The 18,131-nt window shown below is 41.6% G+C and overlaps 1 protein-coding gene across 1 annotated transcript in view; it reads left to right on the top strand.

Annotated features, from left to right (window-relative positions):
* LOC309559485 (cytochrome P450 2C23-like) overlaps window positions 1-17,390 on the top strand; it is a 101,150-nt gene extending 83,760 nt beyond the window's left edge. Inside the window, exons 8-9 of the mRNA XM_082262759.1 lie at window positions 15,156-15,297; window positions 17,178-17,390. Of these exons, the coding sequence (XP_082118885.1) occupies window positions 15,156-15,297; window positions 17,178-17,359 (324 nt within the window). The 3' untranslated portion in view covers window positions 17,360-17,390. The remainder of the gene's footprint in view (window positions 1-15,155; window positions 15,298-17,177) is intronic.
* The last annotated feature ends 741 nt before the right edge of the window (window positions 17,391-18,131 follow it).

Below are 18,131 nucleotides of genomic sequence, written 5' to 3'. Positions count from 1 at the left end.
GGAAAGAAAAGGAGAGGAAGGGAAAAGGGGAGAGGAAAAAGAGGGAGGGGGGAAAGGGGAAGGGGGGAGAAAAAAGGGGGGGGAAGAAGGTGAGGGGGGGAGCGAGAAAAAAGGAGAAAGAAGAGATAAGGGGGAAGGGAAAGGGAGGGAAAAAAGCAAAAAGAAGAAACGCAAGAATGAGGGGATTAGGTGGTGACATGAGTGGATAGAAAAAAGCCACCAATCACCCAGCAATAAAGCACCATGGTGTTACATAAGGTCATATTTGTATATGCCCATAGATGGACAAAAACATACCCCAAACGGCCCAAAAGAGCATACAACTGATGAGGTAAATAAAACCAATCCAAAACCAGATTCCACCTGGACAAGGACCAGAAAGCGAGGGGTTGTGCCAGAGCACAGTACAGACGGTATATTGATAATTGAACCCCACTTGGCGTCAGATAAATTTTTCTTTTATTAAACATATAAACAAGCATTGTATTATTAAAATATGTATCCACAGGACAATATATAGTCCTAAGTTTACGATTCCCCCCTCATTTCCCAATGCTTTTCATGTATATACATATATGATGGCACAGGAAGTTGGAGGATTGTACACTTCTGGAGTCTCCACTCATAGAATTACAGACCGATCCTAAATTACAGATTTGCGTATACTTTATAATGATTATATACATTAGGCAAATAGAGATTGGCAAGACTTATGAGTTAGTTATCATTATTATGGCGGATTGATCAATGACAAGTGAATTCCGGCCATACATTGCAGACCCCGGAAGTGGGAAGGATCCTGCAGCTTCTTAAGGGCGGATGTGGCGGCGCGCACGTCTCTCCTATCTCAGCAGAAGCCTTATCAGAGGAAACGCGTCAGAGAGGAGGCGTGTCGCGCCGCCACAGACGTCACGCATTGCCCGATCTGCAGCCAGGAATAGGCGGACTCATCGGTACTGTCGTTCGTTTTCCCGCAACCTATGTAAGTGCATAACCTTATCAATAAACTTTTCTCGGGGGTATTACACTATTGTCCGTTTATTCCTTGTCCCTCACATGATACCTCGGGGAGTCAATAAGAATACGGACGTACATTGGTAGCGGAGGAGAGTATTGGTATCCGATCAACAGAAGGGACATCCACATAGGAGTATCTCCTGTGCCTTGATACATATGCCATCCGGTAAGAGGCTATTTTGCATCATACCACAGGGTGGAATTGCAGTGGAAGTTTCCTCCTTTACAACGGATTGATTAGAGTTTACTCTGCGCCCAACCTTATCTCATCTGGTAAGGAGGAAAGCCTGTCGGTGGTGGGAATCTTCATTTCACAGCACTGGAATTATCACTTCAAGTTCCTTCACTATTTCATTATATATCACTTGGTGAAGATTTTTGGACTTTGTGGACTTTTATTAGTTGTTGTACTCATTTGAGTTTTGCAGTTTCACCGAATCACCATCACCCTGATATATTGTCATTTTTATATGTTTATTTAGCCCCGGTTCACACTACTGCGTGTGCGGGGTTCGCATGTCATGTCGGAGCGCACTGCTCCGACATGACATGCGATCAGCTGTGCGGTGCGAGTATAGCCATACAGTTTGTATGGCTAAATTCGCATCGCACCCGCAGCAAACACGCACAGGAGGCATTTTTGCTGCCGCATCAGGATCGGATCGCACAGCGGTTCACACTTGTGCGATCCGATCCTGTGCAAACTGCACGATCGCACTGCGATATGCGATCAAACTGGGGGTGTCGTTAAGATTACATTGACACCCCCAGCGGATCGCATATGGCAGTGTGAACTGCCGGGGGTGCGTGTGCGATGCGGGAACAGGCTGCGAATTTGCAGCCTTCCCGCATCGCATCAGTGTGAACCGAGCCTTATTGTTTACATTCTGCACATGTGTCACTTTGATAATTCATTTATATTGTTTAGCGCACCTACTTTTTCAACATTATTTTCACTAGGTACAGTTCAGGTAGCAGCTTCACTCCTATCAGCGCACCTACATTTTGTATATCTAATTTCCCACACCACACGGGTAGCAGCAGGTAGACTCAATGGATATCTTTGAGTATCACAAAAATAGAATTTTGGCAGTAGATGATGTCTTTATTAAGAATTTCACAGAATCCACTGATCTTAGAGGCATTTTCATGCGTCTTAAGAATGTAATGGTGGCTGAACTACATGCCTCATGGGACATCGCATTCTTGGAGAAATATGTCCAAGAAAAAATGGTACCAAGGAGTTTGCGATGGACCATCAATCCAGACCAGGGAGACTCAGACATTGAGGAATGGTTCCAGTTTTTTAACGGAGCCGGTATGAGCCTCCTCAATTTTCTAGTTGACAAAAGAAGGAAGAAAGTTATTAGACTAAATAAGGAAATCTTGGAAATTAAAGAAAAGCTATCTCCCCACATGTCGGAAGATAAAATATATAATCAAGAACTCAGAGAAATTATGGCAATTGAAGAGGAAGAACAAAAAACAAAAAAACTAAAGAAATACTTTAGAGACCTAGAAGACTACCATTCAGCCAAAGTCTTCAAATGGCAACTAAATTTTACGGAAAATGAAGAAGTGGAGGATGCCATGGAAGATGACCCTGATGAAGGGACATCTAACAAGGTCTCTGCACCTTTTGGCTTCAGGGATCCATCCAAACATAAAGTTCCTGTGTCTGGAGAACAGACCAAATCTCAACCACTCCCCTCTAATCCTTCATATAAAGGATATAAACCTTTGAGGGATACCTCTCAAAATAAAAAAGAGAAAAAGGAGAAAAAGAAAGAGAATAAGAAGGAAGATCCCTGCCCTCCAAGGCAAGAATTACATAGAGGAGACTATGAGATTCGATATAGATCACCAGAGAGACAACGAGAACGATCTAGGTCTAGATCTCCTAGACGGGCTAGGTTGGACTACATGGGTAACTATCTGGACACACCTCATACTCCAAGAATGTACGCACAGAATACACACACGAGGTTTGAACCATTAAGACAAGAAGGATATGAGGATAGAGAAGATATGAGAGATAGACCCCTGTCCAGAACACCCATCAGCTCTAAGAAGCGGGGTTTTTTAGGACAGGGCCACAAAAAAAAACAAAAGAAAAAGATAACAAGAGGATGCAGGGGTGGGACAACTCGAAGACAAAAGAACATGGAAGATATTGGCATATTTAATTTGAGTGGGGTGGTACTCACAGAAAGTGAGAAACATACGTTGAACAAATGATTGAAGTATGCCCCTAAAAAATCTCTCAACAAATTTGAAACCTTTGTAGATATTCAAAACTTTATTAGAAAATTGAACGTGAAACAACATTTTCTATCCAAGGCTGGTGAAAGAAATTATGTTTCGTATCAAACAGGCTCAACAGTATCAACGAATTTGAGGAATGCTTCTCTGTTTAATCCGCCAGGTACACAGAGTAATAACATTACAGTATTCAGAGATACGGTGATCAATGAACTTGAAAGAAAGGAGATACAACATAAACCACAAATAGACCTGAGGAAGGGAATTAAGACTTTGTGTGACAACAAAGATCTTATTATTAGACCAGCCGATAAGGGGGGAGGAATAGTGTTGTTAAAAAAAGAAGATTACATTGAGGAAATGGATAATCTTCTATCAGACACTAACACGTATGAAATTTTAAAGAAGGGCCCCACCTAATCGTATAAGAGAAAATTAGAGAGAATCATCCGACAAGGTTTTGAAGATGGTATTTTAAACAAAAAAGAAAAATAATTTTTAATACCACTTTCTCCGAGATTGCCCATTATCTATTATCTCCTGAAAGTCCACAAAAGTTTGACAAAACCCCCAGGAAGACCCATTGTAAGTGGGATTGATTCCGTTACTTCCAGGATCGGGAGATATATAGATCATTTTCCACAACCCTTGGTCCAGGATACCCCAGCCTATTTAAAAGACACCACGCAGTGCATACAGGAGATGAGACAATTAAACAGTGAAGGAGATGTATTACTTGTGACCGCTGACGTGGCGTCTTTATACACGATAATTCCACATGAGATGGGGTATGAAGCGGTCAGTACCTTCTTAGATACGAATCAAGACATATCAGTGGCACAGAAACAGTTCATTTTAGATCTTTTAACATTTGGCATGGAACATAATTACTTTTATTATAATCAACGATTTTATCTCCAGCGTACCGGTGTAGCTATGGGGGCTAAATTTGCCCCCAGTGTGGCGAATCTTTTCATGGCTCTGTGGGAGGATCGGAATATCTTCTTCAACAGAGTCAAGGAGCTTGTTTTCTGGAGACGCTACATTGACGATACACTTTTTATCTGGAAAGGCAGCAACAAATCGTTACAAGTCTTTATGGACCAGCTAAATTGTAACAGTTGGGGAATTAGATTCTCTTACGAGTCCAGCCCCATATCTGTGAACTTTTTAGACCTGGTAATTTTAAGACATGGCTCTGGTTTTATTACAAAAACTTATTTTAAACCAACCGACAAGAATGGTTTTATTACAATGGACAGTTGCCATCATCCTAACTGGCTTAGATCGGTCCCTAAAGGACAATTTAAGAGGATTAGACGGAACTGTACACATGATTTGGATTTTAAAGAACAAGCCAATATCTTAAAACAAAGGTTTTTAGAAAAAGGTTACAAGCCACAAACACTGGACCAAGAAATAGAGCAGATATGTCAACAGACCCAAGAAAATCAAATTTTACCCAAATCGGCCAATTCTACCAAAGATTCACAGTCCAAATTTAAATATGCTTTTATCACTCAGTTCTCAAATAACTACAAGTGGCTGAATCATGTCTTTAGGAAACATTGGGGTATCCTACAAGGAGATAAAATATTGGGGCCTTCTCTCCCACGATAAACCCAATATGATCTATAGAAAAGCCAGGAATCTTAAAGATCTTATTGCAAGCAATCCGGTAGAAAAACCTATAGTATCAAAGTTCTTTCCAGACATGAAAGGTTTCTTCCCATGCAAAAATTGCCAAATTTGTAAAGAAGCGAAGACAGTGCGGACTAACAAGTTCTCATCCACCACCACTGGAAAGGAGTACGCTATCAAGGAGTTTATCTCTTGCCACACCAAGGGAGTTATATATCTCCTCCAGTGTGGTTGTGGTCAACAATACATTGGGAGAAGTATAGGCACTGCTAGCATTCGGATAGGAGAGCATCTCTCCAACATAAGAAAGGGATTTGTAGGACATAGCGTATCCCTACACTTTTCCAAATGTCATCGAAAAAATCTGAAAAATTTACAAATTATAGTGATTGAAAAATACACACCCCATTGGAGAGGGAGCAACTTAAAAAGATCCATTTCGAGAAGGGAGACCTTCTGGATCTATGAGATGAAGTGCTTCAGACCTTGGGGACATAACATCGAATGGGATATCAACGCCCATATAAATAATAGTTGATCCAATTCCTTGTTTTACTCTACAACAATTTTACATGATTTTAATTTTAAAGCATTTAACCCATTTTAATAAGTAATTTAATGAGCCATTTAATATGTATTTAAATATGTATTTTAATTATTTAATATTTATATTTTAATGTAACATTGTATTATTAAAATATGTATCCACAGGACAATATATAGTCCTAAGTTTACGATCCCCCCCTCATTTCCCAATGCTTTTCATGTATATACATATATGATGGCACAGGAAATTGGAGGATTGTACACTTCCGGAGTCTCCACTCATAGAATTACAGACCGATCCTAAATTACAGATTTGCGTATACTTTATAATGATTATATACATTAGGCAAATAGAAATTGGCAAGACTTATGAGTTAGTTATCATTATTATGACGGATTGATCAATGACAAGTGATTTCCGGCCATACATTGCAGACACCAGAAGTGGGAAGGATCCTGGAGCTTCTTAAGGGCGGATGTGGCGGCGCGCACGTCCCTCCTATCTCAGCAGAAGCCTTGTCAGAGGAAACGCGTCAGAGAGGAGGCGTGTCGCGCCGCCACAGACGTCACGCATTGCCCGATCTGCAGCCGGGCATAGGTGGACTCATCGGTACTGTTGTTCGTTTTCCCGCAACCTATGTAAGTGCATAACCTTATCAATAAACTTTTCTCGGGGGTATTACACTATTGTCCGTTTATTCCTTGTCCCTCACATGATACCTCGGGGAGTCAATAAGAATACGGACGTACATTGGTAGCAGAGGAGAGTATTGGTATCCAATCAACAGAAGGGACATCCACATAGGAGTATCTCCTGTGCCTTGATACATATGCCATCCGGTAAGAGGCTATTTTGCATCATACCACAGGGTGGAATGGCAGTGGAAGTTTTCTCCTTTCCAACCGATTGATTAGAGTTTACTCTGCGCCCAACCTTATCTCATCTGGTAAGGAGGAAAGCCTGTCGGTGGTGGGAATCTTCATTTCACAGCACTGGAATTATCACTTCAAGTTCCTTCACTATTTCATTATATCACTTGGTGAAGATTTTTGGACTTTGTGGACTTTTATTAGTTGTTGTACTCATTTGAGTTTTGCAGTTTCACCGAATCACCATCACCTTGATATATTGTCATTTGTATATGTTTATTTATTGTTTACATTGTGCACATGTGTCACTTTGATAATTAATTTATATTGTTTAGCGCACCTATTTTTTCAACATTATTTTCACTAGGTACAGTTCAGGTAGCAGCTTCACTCCTATCAGCGCACCCACATTTTGTATATATAAACAAGACAAACAGTTACAACTGAGGTATATTACTCTGCACAGAAGTTATCAGTACATACAAACAAAAAAAAAAAAAACACAATAATTGGGGAGAGAGGGGAGGGGAACAACAGCAAAACTAGAATGTATGTGTATATATATTATAAATAAGGGAGAAAGAAGGATTAAATCATATCCTGCTTCTGTCATCATGAAGCAGGTGACATTGGCATACCTACAGCATCAATCCAGGCCGACCAAACTTTATCGAATTTTTTAGGACAGTTCCTACTACCGTAGGTAAAACGATAGAATGGAAGCTTCTTAGTAACAGCGGCTATCCAGGATGTCCAGGTGGGAGGCTCAGATAGCTTCCACCGCAGAAGGATTTCTCTCCTAGCATAAAACAGGGCATAGGTGATGCACATTTTAGCATATTTATTCACAACCACTTCTGTAAGATTGCTCAGTAGAGTTACCTTCGGGTCCAATGGGATCGTAATATCAAAAATTTCCCCTATAGTGTCTGTCACCGCTTTCCAGAAGGATGCAAGCTCAGGACACGACCAAACAACGTGAAAAAAGGGTGCCAATATCCCGTCCACATCGGGTGCAAGAAGGGTCATTCATAGGGTATATCCTAGCAAGGCGTTGAGGTGTATAATATGCTCTATGTAAGAATTTAAGTTGTGTAAATCTATCCCTGGCCGCTGTCATTGAGGGAATGTAACTATTAACCGAGTCCTCCCAGTCCTCAACAGTCAAATCTGGGATATCCCCCTTCCATTTATGATAAAATTTCTCAAGAGACTGACTATAGTCCGTTGAAAGCAGGAGATATATAGAAGAAAGGGTTTTACCTATAACCTTGAAAGTTAACATTTTCTCCAAGGGGTCCGATTCCAGGACAACCAAGCCCTGGAACTGAGCCCGCATAGCATGGCTAAGCTGCCAGTAACGAAATTCCATAGTACTAGGCAGTGAATGTATGAGTTGGAAGACCTCAAACCCTGGGAGTCTTCCATCTTTAATAACATGTTTCATGGTCACAATCCCTTTAGCGGCCCATAGCTGGGGATCAGGAAGTTGTTGCAGGTGTGATAAATTAGGATTACCCCACAACGGAGTGTGAGGAGATATATATAGAGAGGTTTTTTGTATACCGCCCGTACCCGAGTCCATATCCGTAGCACCGTCTTCATCAGACTGGTGGTCTGGGGGTGCGCCCGTTCACCCCGAAAAACAAGATTGTCATGTAATTTTAATATTATGTTTTCTGAAATAAAAGTTGTAGATTTTACTATTGTCTATTGTTGAATATGGTACCCTGAAAGTCCCACACATATTTCCCTCTCATCATTTCCCCTTTTTTGTTGTTTTCTTCCCCCCATTGACCACTTGGGAGGTTGGTCTTGGGTATCCCCGAACCCCACAATTTCCCTGTTTATGCCCTGTTTATGTCAGCTCCCCTTCATTGGTTTATACAGTAGTATATATTGTTAAGTTGTTGATTTGGTTTTACTTCACTGTCACATTTATTTCTCACTTTTGTTTGCTTATGGTCTTTAGGTATTGGATTGGTGTTGTGTGCATTAATAAACTTCATTCTAACCATACTCAGTCTGATTCCAGTTTCCTAAGCACAGCTACACTAAACTCGTCATCCCTACTGCTTGATGCCTGCATTTGGTATCCCTTACATATCCATTCCCAAAAGGGAGATACGCATATTGCCAACAACAACCTAATACATATTCACAGTGTTTTAGTATATTATTTAAATGCAAGATAGTGCAAGTAGGTAATGACTACCGGCAGATTGTCTTACCACTTCGACACATTTTGTGGAGAGCACCACTTCTTTTAGGATGGAAGTTTGTCTGTAAAAAATGCAACAGCCCCTACTGAGACAAGGCTATACCCTGAGCAGACACAGGGGGGAAGAACAGGATCACCCCAACACAAGATAGTTAAGAATTCACCCCAGAAAGCTATGAAGTCCCCATATACTAATGATGGGCAACCTTTTTTGGATTTATCTGGCACATAGACTTTCAGGTTCAAGACAAAGTGAAGTGTCTGGAGGCAGAACTGGAAGGTCATGGGTCTCAGTAGATGTAGATAGCAATAGGAAAGTCACAATATTGACCCTGGCCATAAAACACCATACATTTACACAGGCTAATGATAAATAACTGCTCACAAATATCTGTTTATCAACTAACATGTAACATGAATTTATGATAGCTTACCCCAACAATATTATGCACCGTGGCAGAGCAGAATAAAGCCAAGAAACAGTCCATAGTTTGGCCCCCTGGTGCCCAACCTGTGGCCCAAGTGTGGCCCTTTGGTATACAATGTTTGGCCTCCAGACCTCAGCAGTTTGTAGTGGGAACATTGATTAGGGTAATAGCATTGATCTATACTTACCTCGTGTAACATGTTTGAAGTTTCATATTGTCTTTTGCAGCATATACCCAGATGAAAATGTACAACGCTCAAAAAAATTAAAGGAACACTTTGAAAACACATCAAAGCTCAGTGGGGGAAAATATCATGCTGGAATATCTATACTGATATGGACTAGGTAATGTGTTAGGAACAAAAGGATGCCACATTGTTTGATGGAAATTAAAATGATCAAACTACAGTGGGCTGAATTCAAAGACACTCTGAAAATCAAAGTAAAAAAAATCATGCAGCAGGCTAGTTAATTTTGCTGAAATTTCATTGCAGCAACTCAAAATGGTACTTTTGTATTGCCCCCATGTGCTTGTATACATGACTAACAATGTCGCGGCATGCTCCTTATGAGATGAAGGATGGTGTCCTAGGGTACTTCCTCTTAGGTCTGGACCAGGGCATCAGTGAGCCCCAGACTGAGGTGCAACCTGGCAGTGACCGATGGACCGAAACATATTGTCCCAGAGGTGTTCTATTGGATTTAGGTCATGCGAGCGTGGGGACCATTCAATGGAATTAATTCCTTGATCCTCTGGGGATTGGCTGCATACCCTCACTAGATGAGGCCGGGCAATGTCGTGCACCAGGAGGAACCCAGGACCCACTGCATCAGCGTAGGATCTGACAATGGGTTCAAGGATTTTATCCCGATACCTAATGTCAGTCAGGGTGCCATTGTCTAGCCTGTAGAGGTCTGGGCATCACTTCATGTATATGCCTTCCCAGACCATCACTGACCCACCAACAAACCAGGCAGCATAACATTCTCCACAGTTTCTCCAGACCCTTTCATGTCTGTCACATGTGTTCAGGGTGAACCTGCTTTTATCTGTGAAAAGCACAGGGCGCCAGTGGCAGACCTGCCAATTCTGGTGTTCAATGGTAAATGCCATTTAAGCTCCACGGTGTCGAGCAGTGAGCACAGGGCCCACTAGAGGATGTCGGGCCCTCAGGCCAACCTCATAAAGTCTGTTTCTGATTGGTCAGAGACATTCACACCAGTGGCCTGCTGGATGTCATTTTGTAAGGCTCTGGCAGTGCTCATCCTGTTCCTCCTTGCACAAAGGAGCAGATACAAGTCCTGCTGATGGGTTAAGGACCTTCTACGGCCCTGTCCACTACTCCTAGAATAACTGCTTGTCTCCCAGAATCTCCTCCATGCTCTTGAGACTGCACTGGGAGACACAGCAAACCTTCTGGCAATGGCTCGTATTGATGTGCCGTCATGGAGGAGTTGGACTGCCTGTGCAACCTCTATAGGGTCCAGGTATCGCCTTATGCTACCAGTAGTGACACTGACCCTAGTCAAATGCAAAACTAGTGAAAAACAGTCAGAAAAGATTAGTAGTGACAAAAATTGTCAGTGGCCTCCACCTGTAAAACCATTCCTGTTTTAAAGGTTGTCTCATTGTTGCCCATCTAGTTGTTTATTTCATTAACTCCAAAGCAGCTGAAACTAATTAACAACCCCCCTGCTACTTCTCTTACCAATATCCCAGGAGTTTACTTAACTTGATGCTATACTCTGATTAAAAAGTGTTCCTTTTTTTTTTTTTGAGCAGTGTAGTACATACTCTCTGAACCCTATTTCCTCTATTGGGTCTGCAGTCCTCTCAAGCATTACATATATGGAACATTATGTGCGACCTTTTGGTGATATCAGTTGATAACCACCAGTTTGGCCCATCCAAGCTTATTAATCCTGACCCATCCAGGGGAAGAAGAGGAGGATCTGTACTTTAAACTCCAGTATATGCCATTAAGCTCTGGGGTGGGAAATGGGAAGATGCTCTGCAAGTAGTCATGACCTGTTATCTTGCAGTTAGGTAACATACTAACACTGTGAATATGTACTAGGTTGTTATTGGCACTTGGCGTATTTCTCTTTTTGGAATAGAAGATTTCCTTAAAATGTAATTTGAAAAACGTGAAAAAATATGCAGCATTTTAGGATCCATGCTGGATTTAAATACTATATTTTTATCTGGTTGTTAATATATATTTGTATACAAAGCTATTGTCCCTGAGGGTACCTTTATGTCTTCACATTCTGTTTTTTGATTTTTCACCTGAATGAAACAGGTTGTATTCAAGGATGTAGATAAAAAAGAACATATGGATTGACAGTTTATTATTAATCCTACCTCATAAAGTCTAATTTTCTTTACCACATATACAGTACATTGCAAACTAATTGTTTTGCACTTTTTTTATTTTCAGCTGGAATTCTCTTTTAAATTTCACCTTTTCCATAATACATTAAAGTAGTGCTGTGACAAGGTCATCCAGCGCCCAGGGCGAGGATGCCAAACTGCGCCCCCCTCTCCTGTTCTCGACTGGCAACAAAAGTGATTACACCCCCTAAGTGCAAAAGTGATTACACCCCCTAAGTGCAAGTGCAAGCTTAGGGGATCCTACACCCAGCAATCACTTGCTAAAATCACTGCCGCTGTCACTACTCTTGTCAGCCTTGCAACAGAAAGAAGGTGTCTCCAGTAAACCACTGTGCCCAGGGCAGGCACCCACCACTTGTCCCAGCACTGCATTAAAATGGTATTAAACCCAAAACCAAAATGTAATACAGTATATTGCAGTTTACCAATCATTATATGTGGTGGTTGCATTAGTTTTCTTTTTTTTTTTTTTGTCTTTTCTTCCCGTCTGTTTTTACCTGGTGATCTGGCTAGTAACACACCTCTTACAGTATTTCACATAACTGAGTACACCCCTCACATTTTTGTAAATATTTTATTCTATCTTTTCATGTGACAACACTAAAGAGATGACACTTTGCTACAATGTAAAGTAGTGAGTGTAAAGCTTGTATAACAGCGTAAATTTGCTGTCCCCTCAAAATAACTCAAGACACCGCCAATAATGTCTAAACCACTGGCAACAAAAGTGATTACACCCCCTAAGTTAAATTGTCCAAATTGGGCCCAGAATATTTCCAAGACTCTGAAACATAACTGCAGCACAGTGGCAAAGACCATACAGCTGTTTAGCAGGACAGGTTCCACTCAAAACAAGCCTCACCATGGTCGACTAAAGAAGTTGATGCACATGCTCAGCGTCATATCCAGAGGTTGTCTTTGGGAAATAGACATATGAGTGCTGACAGCATTGCTGCAGAGGTTGAAGGGGTGAGAGCTCAGACCATACACTGTACACTGCATCAAATTGGTCTGCATGGCTGTCGTCCCAGAAGGAAGCCTCTTCTAAAGATGATGCAAAAGAAAGCCTGCAAACAGTTTGCTGAAGGCAAGCAGACTAAGGACATGGATTACTGGAACCATGTCCTGTGGTCTAATGAGACGACGATATACTTATTTGGTTCATATGGTGTCAAGCGTGTGTGGCGGCAACCAGGTGAGGAGTACAAAGACAAGCGTGTCTTGTCTACAGTCAAGCATGGTGGTGGGAGTGTCATGGTCTGGGGTTGTATGAGTGTTGCCAGCACTGGGAAGCTACAGTTCATTGCGGGAACCATGAATGTCAACATGTACTGTGACATACTGATCCCCTCCCTTTGGAGACTGGGCTGCAGGGCAGTATTCCAACATGATAACAACCCCAAACACACCTCCAAGATGACCCCTGTCTTGCTAAAGAAGCTGAGGGTAAAGGTGATGGACTGGCCGAGTATATCTCCAGACCTAAACCCTATTGAGCATCTGTGGGGCATCCTCAAACGGAAAGGTGGAGGAGCGCAAAGTCTCTAACATCCACGAGCTCAGTGATGTCGTCATGAAGGAGTGTAAGAGGACTCCAATGGCAACCTGTGAAGCTCTGTTGAACTCCATGCCCAAGAGGGTTAAGGCAGTGCTGGAAAATAATGATGGCTTCACAAAATATTGGCAATTTGGGCCCAATTTGGACATTTGCACTTAGGGATGTACTCACCTTAGACCTTTAGACATTAATGGCTGTGTGTTGAGTTATTTTGATCGGACAGCAAATTTACACTGTTATACAAGCTGTACACTCACTACTTTACATTGTAGCAAAGTGCCATTTCTTCAGTGTTGTCACATGAAAAGGTATAAAAAAATATTTACAAAAATGTGAAGGGGGTTACTCACTTGTGTGAGATACTGTATATTAGAGTACTTCCACTTTGGATAAAGTAGCACAGGGGTCAGCTCAGGAAAGTAGCATTGTCTGTCTGGGTGGAGGGGAGTGTTAGATGTACTAGCAGAAAACACTAACACAAATTGAAGCCAAACTCCGGCTAACACCTTGTAAGCAGTTACAGCAATCGTTTTTTTTTCTCTCCCCCTTTTAGAATAAAGATTATACATGAATAAATAAACATTGATCATTGTAAGCACCCAGTTAGTGGTGAATGGTTTATCTCATCTCTGTAACTGATACATCTGCACCTTTGAAAACGTCATCTATGACGAAACGACGTTAGGTCACGGCGTGCTGACGTCATTTCCGGTAGCGTCCGACGAGTGCGGATGTGCAGAGCCATCCGGCCGGCGGCTGATACAAACGTTTTCTTTGCCTTAAATTCATGTGAGTGTATTACTTTTATTTTATTAAATCTTGTATGTTTTTACACTATGGCGGCCTTTTTCTTTTATATTCTGAGCATTTGAGGCCCAATTTACTGTGCATCAGAGGCGAACCTACCACCCATCCAACATCCTGGTTTACCCAAGGTTGCAGTCCGGTATATCTGTTTTGCCATCTGTGGGGATCTCAGTGTCTATCCACCTCAGGACATCAATACCTTAACAAGTTTTTCATCTGGTAAGAAGCTTGGAGGTGTCGTTATACCTGATTGCTGGGTGGAGTGCTATTTGTCCACATATGAATGTTATGCATCCAGTCTGGTAAGGGACTGACCAATTGGTGGTGGATTACACAATTCCTTTGAGTAAAGAATACCTTGATTGCTGTACCTGGTTTTGGCTTTCTTATTTATTCTTGTGGATGTTTACCTTTAATCTGAGGTCTATCACGGATATCTACCAACAACATCAAGATCGTTGATTAGGATCCTGGGACTTTGTTATACTGTGCTCTGGTAAGCATATTGCCAAGGGGGAGACTGAATTGACACCATTTCTTCACACAAATTCACCATATATATTTGGACTATATCTGGACATTTATTTGATGATTGTTTAATATTTTTTTTTTGAACTTTCTCACCACTTGATAATTTTTGGACATTTATTTAGTCCTACATCACTGAGCACGACTTTTTTATATACATCTGCAAGAGAGCTTGTCCTTTTGAAAAACAACAGACTTACTGGCCAGATCACCAGATGACAATAGAAGAAAAAAAGCTTAAAGGGATTGTAAAGGCAGAAGGTTTTTCTTATCCTAATGCATTAGGATAAAAAAAAAAACCTTCTGTGTGCAGCAGCCCCCCAATACTTGAGCCCATCTTTATCCAGCGATGCTGCAGGAGTGTCTCTGCTGCCCAGGACTCCCCTCCTCATTGGCTAAGACAGCAGCGCGGCGCAATTGGCTTCTGTCAGTCAGCCAATCAGGGGGCGGGGCCAGGTCGTGGCTCCGTGTCTGAATGGACACAGGGAGCTGTGACTCGGCTCGGGTGCCCCCATAGCAAGCTGCTTGCTGTGGGGGGGACTCAACAGGAGGGAGGGGCCAAGAGCACAAAAGAGGGACCCGAGAAGAATCTGGGCCACTCTGTGCAAAACCAACTGCACAAAGCAGGTAAGTATAACATGTTTGTTATTAAAAAAAAAAAAAAAAAAAAAACAGACTTTACAATCACTTTAACAAAGAAAACGAATGCAGCCATCACATCTAAGAACTGGTAAGCTGCAAAATAATACATGTTTGCTTTTGGGTTTAACACCACTTTAAAACCTTTATAATCTGAAGGAGTTGGACAGTTTCTGTCTCTATCTTTGTAGGATATTGATTTCAAGTATGGGTCATATTGTAAATGTAGTGTATTACTCTCTAGGGTACTACAGTGTTCCCCATGTTAACCACTGTCCTAAAAGATGAGAAATACTTCAAGAATCCACAGGCATTTGATCCAAAACATTTTCTAGATGATGAGGGAAATCTGAAGAAGATTGAGGCCTTCATACCCTTCTCTATAGGTACGGTGTACAAAGATGATTATTCCTATTTTACAGCATTCTATTGATGTTTTTCAACCCTTGCTCAGAAACTTTTAATAGCACATACTGTATCTCAATCCCCTTTCCTGAGTTACCAGTGAAGGATGTATAGGCTGTTTTATATTCTGGTTTAAAGAATCTGACCTCATCTATCTCATGTCCTTTGCCAGTGAGATAATGTGAGTCTTGAAGAACACCTACCATAGGAAAGCATTTGCAGCCTGGCCGTCTTGTGCCCAAGGAGGATGATGCCCAGAGGCATTGTGATCTTACGCTATCCCTCCTAGTCTGGAACCTTTCTCTTCTGCTAGTGCTGTCCCTAACAGGTGGGATACCTGTCTCGACTCTACCAACTTGCAAATGCGTGCCAAACCCGGGAGCCAGAGCCTTAAACAGGCTCTACCTGACCCAACATGGCTGCTAGAGTCACATGGGGGCGTGACTTACTATTTGAATTTGCCGCCGGTTCCACCCCCCTGCGAGCGTCACGTCACAGGAGACGGAAGTCGGGGCACAGAGCATCGGGAGGAAGATCCGCCGGGATTAAATCACTGGATCCCGGGGACAAGGTGAGTACCCTCTCTTCCAGGATCCAGCGGTCTTCCTAGCGGTACCCCGAGTGTGGCTCGGGGTTACCGCTATTGGCACTGAAATTTAATCCCGAGCCACACTCGGGAATACTGCTAGGAAGGTTAACAAAAAAAGATTGACAATTCTGAAAAAAAAAAAACTATATTTTTCACATTCTGCTATATAACATTCCCAATAAAAAAAAAAATTAAAAATCAATTTATTTCATCATTTTAGGCCAATTTGTATTCTGCTACATATTTTTGGTAAAAAAAATAAGCTTATTTTGATTGGTTTGCACAAAAGTTTTTGCGTCTGCAAACTAGGGGAAAGATTTATGTCATTTTTATTCATTTTTTTTACTAGTAATGGCAGGGATCAGCGATTTTTAGTGGGACTGCGACATTGCGGCAGACAGATCGGACTCCTAACTGACATTTTAGGGGGGATCAGTGACATTACAACAGTAATCAGTGCTAAAAATATGCACTGTAACTGTAATATTGACACTGGAAGGGAAGGGGTTAACTCAGGGGCGATCAAAGGAGTAAGTGTATGCCTAGAGGGTGTTTTCTAACTGTGAGGGGGATGGGCTTGTGGAATCAACACAGAGACCTGTGTTCCTAAATAGGAGGATCACAGGTGCTCTGTGTTTATTCCAGAGAGAACAACCATCTGCTGTGTTTCCAACAGCAGACTGTAGTTCTCGCTCCACGGGGAGCGTTCGCGGGTGCCCGGCAGCAATTGCGGGCGCCAGTCCCATGGATCGGCTTCCCCGCTGCATAATGGGGGAGTGAGCACGCCTCTGACAGCGAGCGCCCCCAAGAGCGCTACCGCACACTGTCGTACAGGTATGGCGGTTCGCGCAGCCGAGCCAGCCTGCCGCAGTATATCTGCGGCGGGCGGTCAGCAAGTGGTTAAAGGTGTACAGTATGTAGAGTAAGGAAGGGTTAAATACTTTACCAGGTGTCCCCATTAGGTAGATTGACCCTCTCGTTTTGTTTTGGTGACCATTGTCAAAAATCTGTTTCGCAGTTTTTACCAAAACAAGAAGTTTGGGGAAGTGTTCCAATGGCTGCGGTCTAAAAGGGGAATGACCCTCAGTTTATAGAGATTTTCTCTCAGTTCCTGCTGTATATCTAGGACAGGAATTAAAGGGAATTTTTCCCCAACCAGATGCAGAAAGCAAAAAAAAAACTGTCAGGAGTTTTATTCGTAAATAGGAAGTTTGGGCTATACAAACTTTAACACGTTAAATGGGTTTTATCATTTTTTTTTCTTTCCAACAGGTAAGAGAAACTGCCTGGGGGAGGGTCTTGCCAGGATGGAGATTTTCCTGTTTCTGACATACATTTTACAAATGTTTGACATCAAATGCAATACGGACCCTGAAGAGATCGACATCTCTCCTGTACCCAACAGTGGAAGCTTTATTGCAAGACCCTACGTGATCTCTATGAGCCAACGCTAAGCTTCTAACCCATATTTCTAACTCAAAAAGGCTTCCCACCTTGTCAATGATCTCTGATATGAAGAAGACCTTGACAATCACCTCTGATATGAAGAGGACCTCTCTGTCTTTACAGTCCTCTATGAGATAAAGATGACCTCCCCACCTTGACAATCATCTCTGATATGAAGAGGACCTTTCTGTCTTTGCAGTCGTCTATGAGATAAAGATGGCCTCCCCACCTTGACAATCATCCCTGATAGGAAGATGACCTCCAGTGTTTTTCCAAGTCATAGACGACTTGACTCCCGGAAGGTTTTACCCCCTTTATGACCAGGCCATTTTTTAATATTTAGCACTGCGTTACTTTAGCTGACAATTGTGGGGCCATGCAACGTTGTACCCAAATTAAATTTAACACATTTCTTTCACACAAATAGAGCATTCTTTTAGTGGTATTTGATCACCACTGTTTTTTTTATTATTATATAAACAAAAAAAAAGACTGAAAATTTTGAAAAAAAAAAAAAAAAAAAAAAAAAAAACAATATTATTTACTTTCTGCTATTAAACATATCCAATGATAAAAATAAAAAAAAATCAATGTTATTCATAAATTTAGGCCAAAATGTATCTGCTACATATTTTTGGTAAAAAAAAAAGAAAAAAATCCCAATAAGCGTTCATTGATTGGTTTGTGTGAAAGGTATAGTGTCTACAAACTATGGAATATATACTCATTTTTTTTTTTATACTTGCATATCAGCGACTTTTTGTGGTATTGCTATAGTAT

Source organism: Pelophylax lessonae, assembly GCF_965119305.1.
Source record: "Pelophylax lessonae genome assembly, chromosome: 7".
In the NCBI taxonomy this organism is placed as follows: Eukaryota; Metazoa; Chordata; class Amphibia; order Anura; family Ranidae; genus Pelophylax; species Pelophylax lessonae.
This window is presented reverse-complemented; position numbering and strand designations above follow the sequence as displayed.